This window comes from Chrysochloris asiatica, unplaced genomic scaffold, assembly GCF_000296735.1.
Source record: "Chrysochloris asiatica unplaced genomic scaffold, ChrAsi1.0 scaffold00002, whole genome shotgun sequence".
NCBI lineage: Eukaryota > Metazoa > Chordata > Mammalia > Afrosoricida > Chrysochloridae > Chrysochloris > Chrysochloris asiatica.
The window spans coordinates 52062609-52082706 of NW_006408520.1; the positions used below are offsets into that span (position 1 = coordinate 52062609).

Sequence of the window (20098 nt, forward strand, 5' to 3'; positions counted from 1 at the left end):
AGGAAGTGCCATATTGCTTTCCAGAGTGGTTGGGCCATTTTTCAGTCCCAGGAATAATGTAGGAGGGTCACAGTTTTTCCACATCCTTGGCAGCATTTGTTGTCCCATCATACAATGTCTTTGATATCCCATGCGAGTAAAGTTTTACTCAAGGCAGTACAGAAAATGCTGCAAGCATACATTCACAGAGAACTTCCAGAGAGGTTCAAGCCAGAGTCAGAAGAGGACTTGGAAAGAGAGATATCATTGCTAATATCCAATGGTTCTTAGCTGAAAGCAGAGAATGTCAGAAAGATGTTTACCTGTGCTTTATTGACTACACAAAAGCTTTCGATTGTATGGATCATGACAAGCTATGGACAACATTGTGAAGTATGACTATTCCTGAACACATAATTGTGCTCATGAGGAATCTGTTCATGGACCAAAAGGCAGTTGTTCGAATAGAACATAGGAATACTAAATGGGTTAAAATTAAGAAATGTGTGTAACAGGGTTGTATTCTTTTACCATATTTATTCAACCTATATGCTGAGAAAATAATCTGAAAAGCTGGGTTCTGGTGGCATCAGGATTGGAGGAAGACTCATTAATAACCTGCAATATATAGATGATTGAACCTTACTTGCTGAAAGTGAAGATGACTTTAAATACTTACTGATGAAGATCAAAGACCACAGCCTTCGGCATGGATTGCATCTCACTGTAAAGAAAATGAAACTTCTCACCCCTGGGCCAGTAAACAATATTCTGACAAATGAAGAAAATATTTAAGTTGTCAGTGACTTCATTTTTCTGGGATCAACCATCAACACTCACGGAAGCAGCAGCCAAGGAATCAAAGGATGTATTGCATTAGGCAAATCTGCTGCACAAGACCTTTTTAAAGTGTTAAAGAGCTGTCACCTTGAGGACTAGGGTGCATCTGACCCAAGCCACGGTATTTTCAATAACCTCATATGCATGTGAAAGCCGGACAGTGAATAAGGAAGACCATGGAAGAATTGATGCATTTGAGTTATGATGTTGGAGGAGAAGGTTGAAAGCCCCATGGGCTGTCAAAAGAAGACACAGATTTGTGTTGTAAGAAGTGCAGCCAGAGTGCTCCTTGATGGCTATGATAGAAAACTCCATCTCTCTTACTTTGGACATATTGTCGGGAGGGAAGAGTTGTTGGAGAGGAATATCATATTTGGTAAGATGGAGGGTCAGAGAAAAAGAGGAAGACATCTACTGAGATGGATTGGCAAAGTGGCAGCATCAATGGGCTCAAGTGTGAGAATAATTCTAAGACTGGCCCAGGACCAGGCAAGTGTTTTTTTTTTCGTGTGCATAGGGTCACTATGAGTTGGTACCGACATGGCACCTAACAAAAACAAAAACAACATTTTATGTATCCAATGTCTTAAATTGCCAGTCCCAATAGGACTGATACTTGATGTGAAGACTCCTTCCCTCACAGTTGGTATTTTGAGCTACTATATCCATAAGTCCTGGTGTGGTGCTGTGGGTTAATGCGCCAGACTTCAAAGCAATTTGAACTGCAAGGTTGGCAGTTCAATCTCACCAATTGCTCCTAGGAAACCCTATACAGAGTCACTATGGTTCGGAACGGAATAGACAGCACTTAACAACAACATCCATAAGTATAGGTTAAGTTCATCAAATTGTAGCAATTTACACTTGTTTCCTTTATCGACAATTGTTTCTTTGTTTTATCGTCTTCCTCTAGTCCAGATCAAATGGATACTATCTGCAAGTTTTAGCATTCTTGTGTCTCCCCTCACTTCATGTCAGCTTGATGCTTCATTCTCATCTCTAGCCCTCTGTGGCTATGTCCTTGTCCATGGCTCAAGAATCCCCAGGTCTCCCCATACTTCAGACCGATCAGCCCTTCCTCTTCTATCTCTCATCTCCAGGTCAACAGGAGTCTGTGTATTGTGGTTTAACTCAGCCCATATCTTCATTACTGCCTTTCTCCCTTTTCCACTCACCATAGACCAGCGTGGTTGGCAGCAAATTATATGTTTGCTCGTGTGTTCCCTTTGTGTTTCAGTCTTGGGGGAGCATGGGGTGTACCTGAAGGAACTCGATTGCTTGTCTTGATGTCTCCCTGGAGAACTACTTGCTTCTTCTTGTAATGGTGAATCAGACTGCCATTTTTGTTTTGGATTTTTCCTGGTCATCTTTCAAGAAGTAACTTCTGTTGCTCCAGGTGTTCCAGGTTGGTCTGGTCTGCTTGTGCTTTCCAGTGGGAATGCCCCACCTCAGAAGGTTCTGGATGGGGCTCAGTATTACACCTAAGGTCCTATACACTACAAAGGCTCCGCAAGAAGCCTATTTCACTGGGCAAGTTTTAGAACCCCTTTTAGGTATTCCAATCAGTTATAGGCTGAAGATGGACTTACAAGCTTTCTGTAATCATATTTCCTGATATTCCTTTCTATCCCACTCAAGTGTCTATTTTACAATAACAGGCAATGGAAACCAACATTCATAAGACAGTCAAGCATCTTAGTATTATTTTCCCTCTTCAGACTATGGCTTGATCCTTGTATCACAGAGCCATGTTCCAAGATTGAGCATATATCACTATTTTAGCCCATGTAAACTTGCTTCAGTGTTCTTCTGTCTACCTTGTTCTTCCATCCTCTCCCCTTTCTTTCTTTCTTTTTTTTTTCTCCCCTTGGAGAAAAATATGACTGGGAAAGAGCAACCTCCTTGAGGTAAAGTTAACCTAATGATGTAGATGGAATAAAGCTTTCAGTACCTTCATTTGCTAATAAGACACAATTCAAAGTGAGAAGAAACAGCTGCAAACATCCATTAATAATCAAAACAGGGACTGTATGAAGCATTTATCTAGGAAAATTGGAAGTTGTCAAACAACTTACCTCAGTGCCACAGATGTTATATTGTTGCTGTTATTAGGTGCCATTGAGTCAGTGCTAACTCATAGTGACCACATGCACAAAAGAACAAAATACTGCCTGATCCTATGCCAGCCTCACAATCATTGCTACGCCTGACCCCATTACTGCTGCCACTGTGTCAATCCATCTTACTGGGTGTCTTCTTTTCTCTGACCCTCCACCCTACCAAACATGATATCCTTCTCTGGGGACTGGTCCCTCCTGATAATATATCCAAAGTACGAGAGATGAAGTTTGACCATCCAAATTTCCAAGGAGCACTCTGACTGTACTTCTTCCACCACAGCTCTATCTGTTCTTTTGGCAGTCCATGGTATTTTCAATATTCTCCTCTAACACCGTGACTCAAATGCTTCAGTTCTTCTATGGTCTTCCTTATTCACTGTCCAATTTTCATGTGCATATGAAGTTATTAAAAATAACATGCCTTATATCAGGTGCATCTTCGTCCTCAAACAGACATACCTTTGCTCTTGAACACTTTAAAGAGGTCTTGTGTAGCAGATTTACCTAATTCAATACAAATTCAAATTCTTGAACTGCTGCTTCAATGAGTGTTGATGGTTGATCCAAGCAAAATGAAGTCTCTTGCAACTTCAATCTTCTGTATATTTACATGGATGTTGCTTATTGGTCCAGTGGTGAGGATTTTTGTTTTCTTTACAATGAGGTACAACCCATGCTGTGGTCTTTGATCTTCATCAGTAAGTAAATATTATACATACGAAGATTAATGAGCGGTAGGAGCCATAGTGTGGTGCTGTAAGATGAGCACTGGACTGCTAAACATAATTTTGGCACCCGCCATCCACTCATTGGAAACTCTGAACAGGGTTGCTGTAAATTGGCACTAAGTCGATGGCACTTGACGATAACAAGGGCCAGTGATTTTGTTAGTGGAGGAGGACTAACTAAAGGAGAGCGAAAATGGCTGCACAACTGGAAGAATGTATTCAGTGTCACTGAATTGTACATGTAGAAACTGTTGAATCTGTGTTTGTTCTGCTGTGTATATGCTTAGCAACAACAAAAATATAAAATAAATTATGCAAACAATAAAGTACCTATACATTCCAGTAACGCCCACCAAAATAGCAAAATAAAACAATTTTATTTAAGTATTCATGAAAGACCATAACATTCACCTGTTTTAAGTGTACAATATCATTTAATTTTAGTAATTTTTTTATGAAAATGGGACCAGTCCACAATCCAGATGTACAACATTCACATTCTCATTACCCCAACGAGTTGCTCTGTGCAGATTTACAATTAATGTCAAGCAATTTTTTAAAATTACTGTAGCTGTTACTGTTGTGTAGAAGTTATAGATAAGTGTATTTTAGTATTTTTCTTCCTTCTTCTTAAGAAGCACTTGAAGCCAAATGTGTCAGAAATAAACAGTACTCTCCTCCTTCCTGGTGCATAGCATGTCATGCTAGAGCTCCACTCTCTTCCATCACATGTACTTTCAACTTTCTATTTAAAACTCTTCCTCCTCCTACTCTTGATCTGCAGCATAAGACCAAATTCCATTTCTTTTTATTTTTTACTATTCATTTTATTTGAATACATTTACTTAACCAGCCTGTTCTCAACTATTTTTCTATTTTTTCTTTTTTTTTTCCACTATGCCCTGTTGTAGATGCCCTTATTCCTCTCACCTCCCTGCTTTGCAGGAAAGAAAGATTCTTTTTTGTTTCCCTGAATCTTTATTTTAGTTTTTTCAATTAATATTTATAGAATATTTACATGCACTCGAAGAATGCATGACACGACCTTGCCTAGTAGTTAAATCAAAATCTATTCTGTGGAGATACTATGATATTTTATTTGGGAAAATTTGTTGGAGAAAATTAGTGTAATCAAGAACTAAAATTTAATTAGTACATTACAATATTACCTTTAATACAGTTTACTAATTGCCCAAGATTAGGAGATTCAAAATCTGTATTTTTGAGTGCTAACCAAGGATTGCTTGGACTAGAAGAAGCAAATCTTTGCTGTATTAGGCTTGTCTAATTAAGAGGTTCTGATTTTTGTGCAGGTATTTCTTCAGATGCTTTGATTCATCTTAATTTAAAAAAATTTGCTTTCATAAGGCTCCCCACCTTATGGTTTCTTTTAGGTTTATGCTATTATATTCTACAAGTTTGAAATAAAAGTGAAAGTTTTCAAATATTAAATAGAAAAGTAAAAATCCTGTTTAAAAATGAATCTTGATTCTATGCTCCAAATGACTGAAAACATTTGACATATTAGGTGAAAATACAGTGCTTCAAACAGTCAGGATTATATGTATTAATTAAAACCCCACTTTTTTGCATAAATAATATGTGTGGGTTTTTTTTTTTTCACAAATAATATATATGTGTGTTTTGTGGTTTTGTTTTTTTTGTGTGTTTTGTTTTGTTTTGGAAATCGCACAACTCCCTTGCTTATTCATTCCCTGTGCTTTCTATACACGTATCCATGTTATTTGGATGGACATTTTAGATGAGAAGATAGTGTACCACACTATATTTCATTGTAATTTGCCAGGAGTATTACATATAATTCTGACTATCCTACTAGAATGCTTTCTCCCTGATCTCTAAAATACATGTTGTCTATGATATAAAATTATAGCAAATCTTTATGAAAGCATTTTAACTTCTTTGGGCCAAATAAAACTATATTAAAATTTTAATTGCTTTATTTTATTGATATTGATGGGCTTAAATATGTTACAAACATTTTAAACTTAAAATAAACTTTGCAACCACAGCTATATAAAATATTATAAATTATAAACCATACAGTTAGATTTTATAGAAAATAAAACTTTCTTTTTATCTTTAGTTCATGTTTTATTTTATGAGCAGAATCTTAGCAATTGTTATGATAATTCTGAAATCCAGTATCCAGAATTCCATTTATGTAATAATATAATAATTGTTGTTAAGTGCTGTCAAGTTGGTTCCAACTCATAGCTACCCTGTATAGGGTTTCTGAGGAGCAGCTGGTAAGCTTGAACCACCAACCGTGTGGTTCAAACTGGCATTGCAGTCCAGGGCATTAACCCACAGCGCCACACCAGGACAAAAGTGGTTCCAGTGAGGTGGTGGTAAAATATGCTGCCATTCTTCAACTTCTCTGCCATTTCTGACAGGAGCAGTTTCCTCCACACCTCTCACTATTACGTTTAAGGATTCATTGCAAGGATGACTCATAGAAAAGCTATATCTGCAGTCACAACTTTGATAATGGAGGAGTATAGACAAAGATATAAATAGGAAAACTAAGGTCTGGGAGGGGTCCCTGGATCCTCAATGTCTCAAAGGACATTCTGGGAACAGATGCTCACTCTTAACAAGAAAATCTTTGAACCCGGGATTGTTTTGTGATGTTACTTAGTTGGTTCTGCTGCCAGCTGCTCCTCTCAGATGGCTCCCAGTTTGGGCTTTACAATCCTGCTATCATCCAGGTTTATCAATTATAAGAAGCTCTCAGCACAGGACTGTTTGATTCCCTCCTGGCTCTCCTTGATTAGGAGGTTCCATCTGAACACAGTATTCTATAGGGTTTTAATCAGTTACTGGGTGAGACTTTCCACACAATTTAGGTAACGATCACCAGGCAGGGCCCTCCAAACAATCCATGTAAAGGTCAGATGGTGGGGGAGGGGATGGGGGTGGGACAGATATTTGGGAGTATGCTGTGTGTGGGGGTGGATGCAAGAGGCCTTGCACCAGCCAGACTAGTAAATGTCAATTCCTTACATCAGTAATGAAATAGAAAAAAACCAAGCGAATCTAGTTCATTGATATAATCCATGGTTGACACATGTTGTTATTCTTGTTGTTATTAGTTACCTTCAGCTTGATTCTGACCCATAGTGATCCCTTGCACAACAGAACAAAACACTGCTTGGTCCTGTACATTCTCACAATTGTTACATTTAGCACATTTCTGTTGTCACTATGTCAATGCATTTTGTTGGGAATCTTGCTCATTTTTCACTGATCATCGACTTTAATGCACATAATGTCTTGCTCCAGGAATTGATTTCTCCTGATAACATGTCAGAAATATACTTCTAAGGAGCATTTTGGTTGCAGTTCTTCCAACCAGATGTGTTTATTCTTTTGGAAGTTCGTGGTACATTTAATATTCTCCACCACCATAATTCAGATGCATCAGTTCTTCTGCTGTCTTCCTCATTCATTGTCCAACTTCCTTATGCATATGAGGCAGTTGTAAATATCATGGCTTGGATCAGACACATCTTAGTCCTCCAAATGACATCTTTGCTCTTTAACACTGTCTTGTGCAACAGATTTTCCTAATGCAGTATGTCATTTGATTTCTTGACTGCTGCTTCCATGAGTGTTGACTGTGGATCCAAGCAAAATAAAAATTTTGACAGCTTCAATCTTTTCTCCATTTTTCATGATGTTATTTATTGGTACAGTTGTGAGGATTTTATTTTTCATTACGTTGAGGTGCAATTGATACAGAAAGCTGCAGTTTTTGTTCTTCATCAGTAAGTCTTTTAAGTCCTCTTTTCTTCCAGCAAGCAAGGTTGTATCATTTGCATATTTCAGGTTGTTAATGATTCTTGCTCAGTCCTGATGCCATGTTCGACTTCATATTAGCCAGCTCTCAGATTATTTGTTCAACATACAGACTGAATAACTATGGAGAAAGAATACAAATCTGGCACACTTTTAAAACCATTCGGTATCCTCTTATTCTGTTCTAACAACTGTGTCTTGGTATATGTACAGGTTTCTCAGGAGTAGAGTTAAGTAATTAGGAATACCTACATACTATGGATACAGTACTATCCATAGTTTGTCATGATCTACACAGTGGAAAGCTTTTGCATACTTTATAAAGCACAAGTATTTATCTTTCTGGTATTCTTTGTTTTCAGACAAGATCTGTCTGGTGTCATCAGTGATATCTGTAGTTCCTAGTCCATTTCTAAATCTCGCTTGAATTTTTTTTTTTTTTTAATGTTTTATTGTGAATTATGTGATAGTTTACATGGGAGGACACTAGTTTTACATTCATCTTATCATATCATTTCATTGCCATAGTTATAATCCCCTCCATGCATCATCAACCAACCAAAGGTTGTACCCTGTAAGCCTGCCCCTCCGTTGTCAGCACACATCCCCTCTCCCCTCTGGGTCTAGAGGCTCCAGCCGCTCCATCTCTCCACATCATAATCTCTGCTTCCATTTCTGACAGCATTGTTTCTCTGGGTAGGGTCCCGCACTTCACTCTTCTCCCTTGATGGTCCCAGAGACCTCTGCTCCTGGACTGAAAAGTCAACCACTCCCCCTCCTTTGCTACAAAATGTCTACCTTAACATTTTCAACCCTCAAGTCAGTCCTGATAGCAGTTATTCACTATTGTGCCATATAAGTGCTGTCCACATCTCCTTTCATCAGTCCCACCCAGAGAGATTGGATACTACTCAGTGGAGATTCTACCTTCCTTCACGCCCTCTGGATCTAAGCGCCCTCTTGAAAACTTGTAAGCCAGTCACTTCTTGCCTTTGTAGGCCCTCCCCACCCCCATTTTGGCTAGCCAATGTCCAAGTTGCCCCTCCCTGTCTACTCTGTGTATGTGGGTGGGGTGGGAATAATCCTCACTGTAAATATTTGTGCCCTCTTTTGAGTTCCTGAATCCATAGGTGTAGGTCAAATTCATCAAATTGTATCAGATTACTCTTTTTTTCCTCTTCTTTCTTTTTCTAGTTGAGTTCTGATTATCCAGCCACTGAAGTGAGGTCAACTGGGTATTATCTGAAAGTGTGGGTGTTCTTGTGCATATGCCCTCTCTTCTTATCAGCTGGATGCTTTACTTTCCCTTCTAGTCCTCTGTGGCTATGTCACTGACTCTGGGCCCAGGAGGCCCCAGGTCTTGTCATACTGCTGGCCAACCAGGTCTCCACCAGGGTTCACAGCAGTCTGTTAAACGTGTGGTATGATTTAACTTGCAGCTTCATTGCTGTTTTTCCCTCACTTCCCCTTATCGGTGACCAACGTAGTCACCAGTGAGAGCGCATGTTTGCTGGTGTATTCTTACTGAGTCTTAGTTTTAGAAGGAGGGTTGCCCTGAGGGAATCCGACTACTTGCCTTGATGTCTCCTAGTTCACTTGCATTTTTGACAGTTCCCTATAGATGAACTGTCGCAATCGTTTTTTAATTATATTCAGCAAAATTGTAGTTGCATTTTATATTAGTGATGTTTTTTATGTTTTCTGCATTCTATTGAATCACCTCTCTTTTGAATAGACACAAATATAGATTTATTCCAGTTGATTGACTAGGTAGCTTTCTTCCAAATTTCTTTTCATATATGAGTGAGCACCTGTTTGCATCTGTTTGTAGAAAGAATTCAGTTTATAATTCTTCAATTCCTGGAAGCTTGTTTTTTGCCAATACCTTCAGTATAGCTTCAACTTCTTATTAAAATACCATTGGTACTTGATTATATGCTACCTCTTGAAATTGCTGAAGATGGACCAATTCTTTTTTGGTAGAGTGATTGTGTATTTCTTTCAACTTATTTTGATGCCTTCTGCATCATTTGATACTTTGCCCATTATTGTTGTTTTTGTTAAGTGCCCTCCGATCAGTCCCAAGTCATAGGGATCCTGTATCGGGTTTCTGAGGAGCACCTTCTGGTTTTGAACTGCTGACTGACTCACAGTCCAGTGCTTATCCTACAGTGTTGTTGTTGTTGTCAAGTGCCATTGAGTTGGTTCTGACCAATAGCAATCCTGTATAGAGTTTCCAAGAAGCAGCTAGTGAGCTTGGACCACCAGTGTTGCGGTTCAAACAACTTTGCAGTCCAGCACATTAACACACAGCGCCAAATAGAATCCTACAATTATGCAACCAAGCCTTGGATTTTTTTCCTTCAGTCCTTTAATCTTGAGAAATGCTGAGCATGTTCTTACCTGTTGGGTTTTTAACTCTAGGTCTTTACATATTTCACTGATTTTGTCTTCTCTAGCTACACTTTGAAATTTTCTGTTCAGCTCTTTTACCTCCTCATTTTTTCCATTCTGTTTAGCTTCTCTATATACAAAAGTAAGTCTCAGAAATTTTTCTGACATCCATTTGGTTTGCAAATCCATTGTCATGAAGACAGAGGAGTTTTAGGTTCTTCAGTCCAATCCAAAATTCTTATTATGTGTTAGCATACTTTTGTTTTTAATATAGATTTACTTTGAAAGTTTAAAAAATAACTTATTTCCCTTTTTTACAAGATGTTTCATGGAACAATTACAAAAGAGCTAACCAGCCATGATGAATGGAGTCACTACAATAAAAGCATGATAGAAGATCAAAAAGACTTTGTTTTTGTGAAGTTTAATGGACTTCATTTAAAATCCATGGAAAACTTACAATCCTGTATCTCTCTTAGAGTATGCATCTTCTCAAACAATTTTGTCACAGATATACAGCCCCTTGAAAGTTGTTTAAAATTAATCAAACTTGATCTACATGGAAATCAGGTAAGCAACAGTTCAGCCATTTACACATAATCAAAACTGTATATAATAACAGCCTTTTATGTCATCTCTCTATGCTGCTTCTCCTAGAAAACCTTTGATCTAAAATGTAAACATATAAATATGAAATGTATAAAAACAAAATAAAATGTAAACAAAATTAAAAATAAATGAACTGAATTATTTGGTGCATTTTACTTTCAAATGTACAGTTTCAAATACACTTGCTTTTGACTGTAATTCTTTATATAAGAAAACTATAAAAATTTTAAGTTTCATTTATTACAAAAGAGATTTTATTGAATGGAAGTACATATGTTGCTTTATTTAATTACTCTAGTAATGCTTGTTTTCCCCAATGTTCACTGTGTGATATTTTTCATCAGATGACCCAAATGTCATCTGAATAGTTGGAAGTTTTCTGTGTTTTCTTATTACTTGAAAATGTGCTATTTGAGAAAGTATTTTAGAAGATATTTGATAAATAGCTCAAAATGTCCATTTTCCATGAAATTTATAGGAAATCAATATTTTAATTAAAAGTGTTTTTAATTAATACAATTTCAGATAAAAACTCTACCAGAAACCAGATTTTGGATTGGACTGAAGAACCTAAAACTCCTCTATCTTCATGACAATGGATTTGCAAAGTTAAAGAATATATGTGTGTTATCTGCCTGTTCTAATCTCATTGCCCTCACTATGTTTGATTGTCCAGTAAGCCTTAAAAAAGGATATAGACATGTTCTTGTTAATAGTATATGGTCTCTTAAAGCGCTGGATCATCATGTGGTTTCTGATGAAGAAATAATCCAGAACTGGCAGCTTCCTGAAAGATTCCGAGCATGTAACCACCGACTTTTCTTTAATTTCTGCCCTGCTCTGAGAAAGGTAATTGGCTTTTTAAGGATTTCATTTTCAATTCATTTACTGATGAATTCATTTACTGATTTTACCCTCTACGCTTTATACCTAAATTACATAAGTTCATCAGTTTATTTGCATGGTTTGTATAAAACGTCATAAACTAGTGAACATATTAATATAACCTTATTTTGGAATATATTGGTTTAAGAATATTAATGTAGGATATTATGGGGTATGCTTGTAGCTTGGCTGTATGATCACAATTGCTGTCTCTTCTTGGGTAACATGGGAGAGAAAGCTCCCACTCCCAGGAAAAAAAAATGAGACCAAAAGGATCAAAAACAGAAACCATATAAAAGCAGAGACAAAAACTAGCACACAAAACAAAAGCGAAACAGTAGCAGACTGTCCAGTAACCTTTGCTGTGCAGGTCAGTGTGTGTGCACATTAGAAGAAGAGGGGCTCTGAGCTGGTAGCTGGGAGGCTGGCGTGCAGGGTATACCCTTCGGTTGTTTGAATGGTTATATATTCCTGAGTGCTTCAGTGTACACCCCAAAAAAACAGAGGAATTGGAAGCAAATGCTGTTGAATGATGATGCATGGGGGGGATTGTAATCATTGCAATGAAACAATAGATAGGATGAATGAAAAGCTGATACTCTCCCATGTAAACTATTACTCAATTCACAATAAAAATGAAAATAAAATAAAGAAGCCATTAAATTATTATTATTTTTTTAAATATTAATGTAGAGGAAATACACACACACATACAATGGAGCTTCAAAAAGTTCATGGGAAAAATTCCATTATCTTTTAGTTCCATTTTCCATGAACTTTTAAAGCCCCTTCATACACTTCACAACAACAACATATGTGTGTATCTATATATGTACCTATGCATCTATCTGTGTATCTATCTTTCTATCTATAATATATCATCTACCTATGAATCAACTTATATTTCTGTCTGTCTATCTTTGGGCTTCTAAAAATTCATGAAAAATTCTATTATCTTTCAATTCCAATTTTCTGTGCATGTTTTGAAGCCATCTTGTGTGTGTGTGTGTTCATTGAAATTGGTATCTCCAAATTAAAAAGGTTTGGGAACTTGTATAAATCCATTCAGAAATATTCATTTTTAAGAAAATGTCTTCATGGACAATTTAAACAATTATTGGAAGAGAATAAAAATATTCAAGTCCTAAACAGTTAATTTGATGACATGTTGTTGTTGTTAAGTACCGTGGAGTCCTGCACAGGGTTGGCATGATAAAATCCTAACTTTTCAAATCTTGGAGCAAGTAATTGGAAAGCTTGATATCAAGTTGTAGGTTATAGAATGTTTAAATATACAGGTAAAAATACAAGAAAATAGGCTTCAAGACAAATGAATGTTTGCCAAATAAAAAATCTTGTGAGGTGTTAAAAATGCAAAATAATGTATCTTTTACAACAGTGTTTATATATTCAATATGTATAAATTAATATACATGAGGGGGTTTCAAAAAGTTCAAAGAAAAATTGAATTAAAGGATAATGAAATTTTTATGTGAGTTGTATGAAGTCCTTATACCTACGCATACATATATTTACGCACACTCACACATATATTACATAGAACGTTTAAGATTGAATAGAAGATCATTTTGAGTAGTGATCACAGGTGAGAAGATAAACAGTGAATATTGATTGCCTATGCGAAACTTGGAGATGAGAAAGTTGGGAGACTTCTGTACTACAAAGAATTATGAATATGTTAATGATTTGTAAGAATAGTGAAAAACAAACAAAAATACTTAGGGAGATATATTTTTAAAGGTAATATTTAATTCTGGGTGTTTTATCCTGGGCTTTAAAAGAAAAATCTTTTAGGTATTATAGATCAAAACTACGTAACTTTTTTTCTTTTTAGTTTTTATTGTGAATTGAGTGATACTTTACGTGGGAGAACTTCAGCTTTACACTAATCCTATTGTATTTTGTTTCATTGAATTGACTACAATCCCCTCCATGAATCATCATTCAATAGCATTTACTTCTATTCCCTCTGTTTTATTTTATTTTTTTGGTAATACATAACTTCTTAAAGACAATGAAAATGACTGATGTTCATGTAAGGAAATAATAGGCTATTAGTGGAGTGGTTATTGAGAAGAAACTTAGATTACTAAGGAGTTTTGACTTCTTCCTGAATGTAATGAAAATCTTTTGAATTTATATAAGAAACATTAGATTGATTTTCTCATGTAGGTTGTTGTAGTTAGGTGCCATCGAGTCAGTACCAACTGATAGCGACCCTCTGCAGAACAAACAAAACACTGCCCGGTCCTGGGCTAACCTCACAATTGTTGCCACGCTTGAGCCCATTGGTGCTGCCACATTTGCAGTCCATCTGCTGGGGGTCTTCCTCTTTTTCTCTAATCCTCCAATGTACCAAACATGATATCTCTCTCCAGGGACTGGTGCCTCCTGACAATGTGTCCAAAGTAGAAGAGACAAAGTTTGGCTATATTGGCCTCCAAGGAGCACACTGGCTGTATGTCTTCCAACACAGATCTGTTTGTTCTTTTGGCAGCCCATGGTACTTTCAATATTCTCCTCCAGCACCATAACTCAAAAGCATCAATTCTTCTATGGTCTTCCTTATTCACTGTCCAGCTTTTGCATGCATATGAGGTTATTGAAAATACCATGGCTTGTGTCAGGCACACCTTAGTCCTCAAGCTGACATCTTTGCTCTTCAACCCTTTAAAAAGATCTTGTGTAACAGATTTGCCTAATTCAATACGTTGTCCGATTCCTTGACTGCTGCTTCCATGAGTGTTGATGGTTAATCCAAGAAAAATGAAGTCTTTGACAATTTCAATCTTTTCTCCTTTGATAAGAATGTTGTCTATTGGTCCAGTGGTGAGAATTTTTGTTTTCTTTATGTAGAGATGCAATCCATACAGAAAGCTGTGGTCTTTGATCTTCATCAGTATTTTAAATACTTTTCACTTTCAGCAAGCAAGGTTGTGTCATCTGCTTATCTCAGGTTGTTAATGAGTCTTCCTTCAATTCTGATTCCACATTTTTCTTCATATATCCCAGTTTCTTGGATTATGTGCTCAGCATACAGGTTGAATAATTATGGTGGAAGAACACAACCTTGTCACACACCTTTCCTAATTTTATTCAGTGTTCCCATGTTCTGTTTGAAGAGCTGCGTCTTAGTCCATGTACAGACTCCTCATGAGCACCATAAGTGTTCCGGAACACTTGTATTTTGCAATGTTGTTCATAGCTTGTCATGATCCACATAATCGACGGCCTTTACATTGTCAGTAAAGCACAGGTAAACATCTTTCTCTTATTCTCTGTTTTCAGCCAAGATCCATTAGACGTTAGCAATGATCTCTCTTGTTCCATGGTCTTTTCTGAATCTGGCTTGAACCTCTAGAAGTTCTCTGTCAATGTATGATTGCAGCCATTTCTTTATTACCGCTAGTAAAACTTTACCTGCGTGGGATATCAAAGATATTGTCAGATGATTTCTGCATTCTGTTAGGTCACCTGTCTTTGGAATGGGAAAAATGTGGATTTCTCCCAATAAGTTGGCCAGATAGTTGTCTTCCAAATTTCTGGGCATAGATGAGTGAGTGAGTGTCTCCAGTGCTGCCTCACTTTCTTGAAAGATTTCAATGTATATTCTATCAATTCCCAGTGCCTTGTTCTTTGCCAGTCCCTTCAATGCACCTTTGACTTCTTCCTTCAGTATCATTGGCTCTTGATCATACTCTACCTCTTGAAATGATTGAACATCAACCATGCTGGGGACCAGCCTCGACACAATTATTAGAAGGGTCTCGATAGGAGGATGTGGAGTCGGCAAATGAAAAAAATAAAATAAAATAAAATAAAATAAACTCAAAGAGTCAATGGGTCATTTTGAGTCTCAGGCAGATGATGGTAATGGCTCTCTTCTGATGACTCTCTCTCTGACTGCTGCCTTGACTGTTTGTTTCAAAATTGTTGCTTCTTATATCTCATTTAGAACATACGAAGGAGCTCTGGTAGCGTAGTGGTTACGAATCGGGCTGTGAACCTTAAGGTCAGCGGTTTGAAACTACCAGCCGCTCCGTGGGAGAAAGATGAGGCTTTCTACTCCCGTAAAGATTTACACCCTCGGAAACCCTATACAGGGTCGCTATGGGTTGGACCCGACTTGATGGCACTTAACAACAACAACAACAATGATCTCATAACAGTCAGGTACAAGCAGTTACAAATCAATCAAATATTATATTGTTACATCAACGGTACAGAGGAATACAAGGTCACTAAACATTCCTGTGTCTCTATACTCCTTAGTTACTTCTTAGCTACCGTGATAACGTCTGCCTTCTGTGAGCGACACTCTTTCTTCTCTAATCCTCCCTAAAATGTCTAGTTAATTTTAAACAAAGTTCTACATCTTAATTTCTAACTTCACCAACAACTATTACTTTCTATAGATGTTTACTTACAGCTTACAATCAAAAACATAATTTTTACTATAACTGGTCATATATATAATTGATCAAACAGTAAAAACAAGAACATAAAAGTACCCTAAAGTTTCATAGTTAAGAACAAAGCAGTAATTCTCTCATGCTAACAATTTATCAAAACTTCTAATCAAACTCCTACCTCTGTTCCCAAGCTCTCACTGCCCTTGACTGTCTCCTAAGCTGCTTTCTAAAAGCCTTAATGTCCTTGACTAAAACCACCTGGAATGTTTCTTACAATTTTAAGCTTGAATTGCTAAAACTTTAGCTAGTGTGATTATTTCTAATGTTAAAACTTATTGTTAATGTAAAAAACAATTTTTATAACTACATAAGATTGAATATGGTGTGAAAGTTAATGTTAATGTGAAAGGCAACTATTATAACGTGAGGTTTGTTTAAAGTATCTAATGATTATGTAAGATTTTCTAAAACTTCTTATAAGAAAATCAGAAATAAACTGTTTTTCCAAGGGAGAGCTAGAAACCACGGGTCCTCTGCATGAATTATCCCTTGTAGCTCTGCTAACCAATTGTCGCTCTGCTAAACAGTGAACTTTTCATGCATAAGGCTTCTTGCAGTTCTGCTCCTTGGCAGGATAGCGTCCGCCACAACCATTCGTTTGGTACAGTGACTCTTTGTATTCCGCCCATCTTCTTTTGATGTTTTTTGCATCAATCAGTAATTTGCCCAGAGAATCCTTCAATAAGGAAAACTGAGGCTTGAATTTTTTCCTTCAGTTCCCCCAGCTTGAGAAATGCTGAACGTATTCTCTCCTTTTGGTTTCTAACTCTAGATCTTTGCACATTTCGTTGTAATATTTGATGCTGTCTTCTTGAGCTGACCTTTGAAATTTTCTGTTCATCTCTTGTACCTCTCATTTCTTCCATTTGCTTTAGCATGTCTACATTGGAGAGCAAGTTTCAGAGTCCTTTCTGACGTCCATTTTGATCTTTTCCTTCTTTTGTGTCTTCTTAATGACTTTTTGCTTGCTTCCTGTATGATGTTCTTGATGTAATTCCACAACTTTTCTGGTCTTTGATCTTTAGTGTCTGATTTATCAAGTCTGTTCTTCAAATGATCTCTAAATTCAGGTGGGATATATTCAAATGATCTCTAAATTCAGGTGGGATATATTCAAGATTATATTTTATCTTGTGTGGACTTGTTTTCATTTTCTTTAGCTTCAGTCTGAGTTTGCATATGATTAATTGATGGTCTGTTCCACAATCTGCCCTTGGCCTTGTTTTGGCTGATGATATGGAGCTTTTCTACCTTCTCTTTCCACAGATATAGTAAATTTGATTTCTGTGTATTCCATCTCGTGAGGACCATGTGTAGAGTCAGTCATCTCTTATGCTGTTTAGAAAAGGTATTTGAAATGAACAAATAATTGGTTGTTTTAATATGTCATGGAGTTTGTTCCGATTCAAAGTGACACTATATAGGGTTTCCAAAGCTGTAAATCTTTACAGGTGCAGAAAGTCTCATCTTTTTCCTGCAGAATGGCTAATAGTTTTGAACTGCTCACCTTGAGGTTAGCAGCCAGACTTGTAACCCCTACACTACCAGTGTTTTCCAAATTTCTATCATGTGATCTCCAGCATCATTTCTTTCACCAATGCCATATTTTCCAACTACTGATCCTTCCTCTTTTTTTTTACAACCTTTCTGTTCCAGTCTCCAGTGATTATTGATATATCTTGGTGCATGTTTGATCAATTTCAGATGGAAGAAGTTGATAGAATTCTTCTATTTCATCCTCTCTGGTTTTAGTGGTAGGTGTGTATATTTGAATAATAGTAGTATTAAGTTGTTTTCCCTGTAGGTACGTGAATACTATCACAGACAGTGTTGTACTTCATAACTGATCTTGATATGTTCTTTTTGATGATGAATGCAACACCATTCCTCTTCAATTTGTCATTCCCGACATAATTACTATGAAGTTGCCAGTTTCAAAATGGCCAATACCAGTCCCTTTCAGCTCACCAATGCCTAAGATATCAATGTTTATGCATTCCATTTCATTTTTAACAACTTCCAATTTTTCAAGATTCGTGCTTTGTACATTCCATGTTCTGAATTTCAGTGGATGTTTATAGCTGTTTCTCTTCATTTTGAATTGTGCATAGTAGGTACACCACAAATAAATAGAATTGACAACATTTTTTTTTTTTTTTTTTTAAGGATTAATATAGTTTTTACCAGATCAGCCATGGATAAGGATGGAATTAAGACCTGTGAGGGGAGGACAATCAGATGCTATGTTGTTTTTGTTGTTAGGTGCCATTGAGTTGGTACTGACCCAAAGTGAGCTTATGCACAGCAAAACGAAACACTGCCCAATCCTGGGCCAAACTCACTAATGTTGCTAAGCTTAAGTCTATCGATGCTGCCACTTGGCCAATCCATCTTATTGGGGGTCTTCCTCTTTTTATCTGGCCCTCAACCTTACCAAACATGATAACCTTTTCCAATGACTGCTCCCTCCTGACAATATGTCCAAAGTATGGGAGATTAAGTATGGCCATCTTGGCCTCTAAGGAGCACTCTGGCTGCACTTCTTCTAAAATGGATCTATTGGTTCTTTTGGCAGCCGATGGCACTTTCAGTATTCTCCTCGAACACCATAACTCAAAGGCATCATTTCTTCTACGCTCTTCCTTATTCACTATCCAGCTTTTGCATGCATATGAGGTTATTGAAAACACCATGGCTTGTGTCAGGCATACCTTAGTCCTCAAGCTGACATCTTTGCTCTTCAACACCTCATAGGTAATGAGAAATTCTTGCCCTCCTCCTAAGACGGTGACTAAGAAGGACTAGTGGAGACTATTGCCCAGTTATACTCAAGTCAACCCCAGAATAGTATTAGTGAAGTTGTATTAGCTCAAACTCACACACCGGCCTAGCAGTAGCAAGGGATCAGCAGAGTTCAAGTGGGGAACTTGAACTTCTACCTCCACTTGCTAGTAAATAGATGATTGTCAAAGAAAATTAGCTTAAAACAGAAGATTTAAATAAGTCTTATAGCAGAGTCCTGGTTTGGTGCTGTATGGTAATCGCTGGACTGCTAACTGCAAGGTCAATAGTTCAAACCCACCAGCTGCTACTCAGAAACCCTATACCAGGGTTGCTATGAGTGTGCACTGACTTGGTGGCATTTAAAAACAGCAGCAATAGTCTTGTAACAATACTGAAATAACTACATTTTAATAAAAAATCACTAATCATGCCAAGAACTGGGAAGATGTCAAAACGAATGATAAAAGTCAACCAATAAGTGGCAACACTAAAATGACAAAAGATGTTACAATTGCTTCCAAGGAGCAATCTGAATATACTTCCAAAACAGATTTCTTCATTCATCTGACATTCCATCGTATATTCAATATTCTTTCTCAGCACCATAATTCAACTGCATCAATTCTTCTCTAGTCTTCCTTATTCATTGACTACCTTTCAAATGCACTTGATGTGATTAAAAATATCATGACTTGAATTAGGCAAACCTTAATCCTCAAAGCTAGGTTTTTGATCTTCAACACTTTAAAGAGATCTTTTGCAACAGATTTGCCTAATGCAATGTTGTTTGATTTCTTGACTGCTGCTTCAATGAGAGTTGCTTGTAGATTTCAGTAAAACAAAATATTTGATAGCCAATCTTTTCTCCATTTATTTTGTAATTTATTGGTCTTAATGTGAGGATTTTTTTTCCCCCTTTACAATGAGGTGTGATTCATACTAAAGGTTTTAGTCTTTGATCCTAATCAGTAAGTGCTTCAAGTTCAAGTGCTTACAGTAAGCAAGGTTGTGTCAGCTGCATACCACAGGTTGTTAATGAGCCTTCCTCCAATCCTTATGCCACATTCTTCATGTAGTCCAGCTTGTCAGATTATTTTTTTCTGCATGTAGATTGAATAAATTTGGTAAAATGATAAAATCCATATGTACATCTTTATTGATTTTAAATCACTCAGTAGCCATTGTTCTGCTCCAATAACTGCCTCCTGGTCTATGTACAGGTTCCTCGTAAGCACAAAAATTGTTCTTCACAATGTTTTCCATAGATTGTTATGATCCATATGGTAAAATGCATTTGCATAGTTAATAAAACACAAACTCTATTCTGGTATTCTCTGCTTTAGGCCGTGGTCCCTCATATGTTTATATGCCTTATTTCAAGTCCTTTTCTGAATCCAGCTTGAATTTCTAGCAGCTGCTTATTGATGTACTGTTCCAACCCTTA

The 20098-nt window shown here is 37.0% G+C and overlaps 1 protein-coding gene across 1 annotated transcript in view; it reads left to right on the forward strand.

Moving 5' to 3' along the window:
• LRRIQ3 (leucine-rich repeats and IQ motif containing 3) overlaps positions 1–20098 on the forward strand; it is a 248551-nt gene that overhangs the window by 15042 nt on the left and 213411 nt on the right. Inside the window, exons 2-3 of the mRNA XM_006831090.1 lie at positions 10205–10453; positions 11018–11341. Of these exons, the coding sequence (XP_006831153.1) occupies positions 10205–10453; positions 11018–11341 (573 nt within the window). The remainder of the gene's footprint in view (positions 1–10204; positions 10454–11017; positions 11342–20098) is intronic.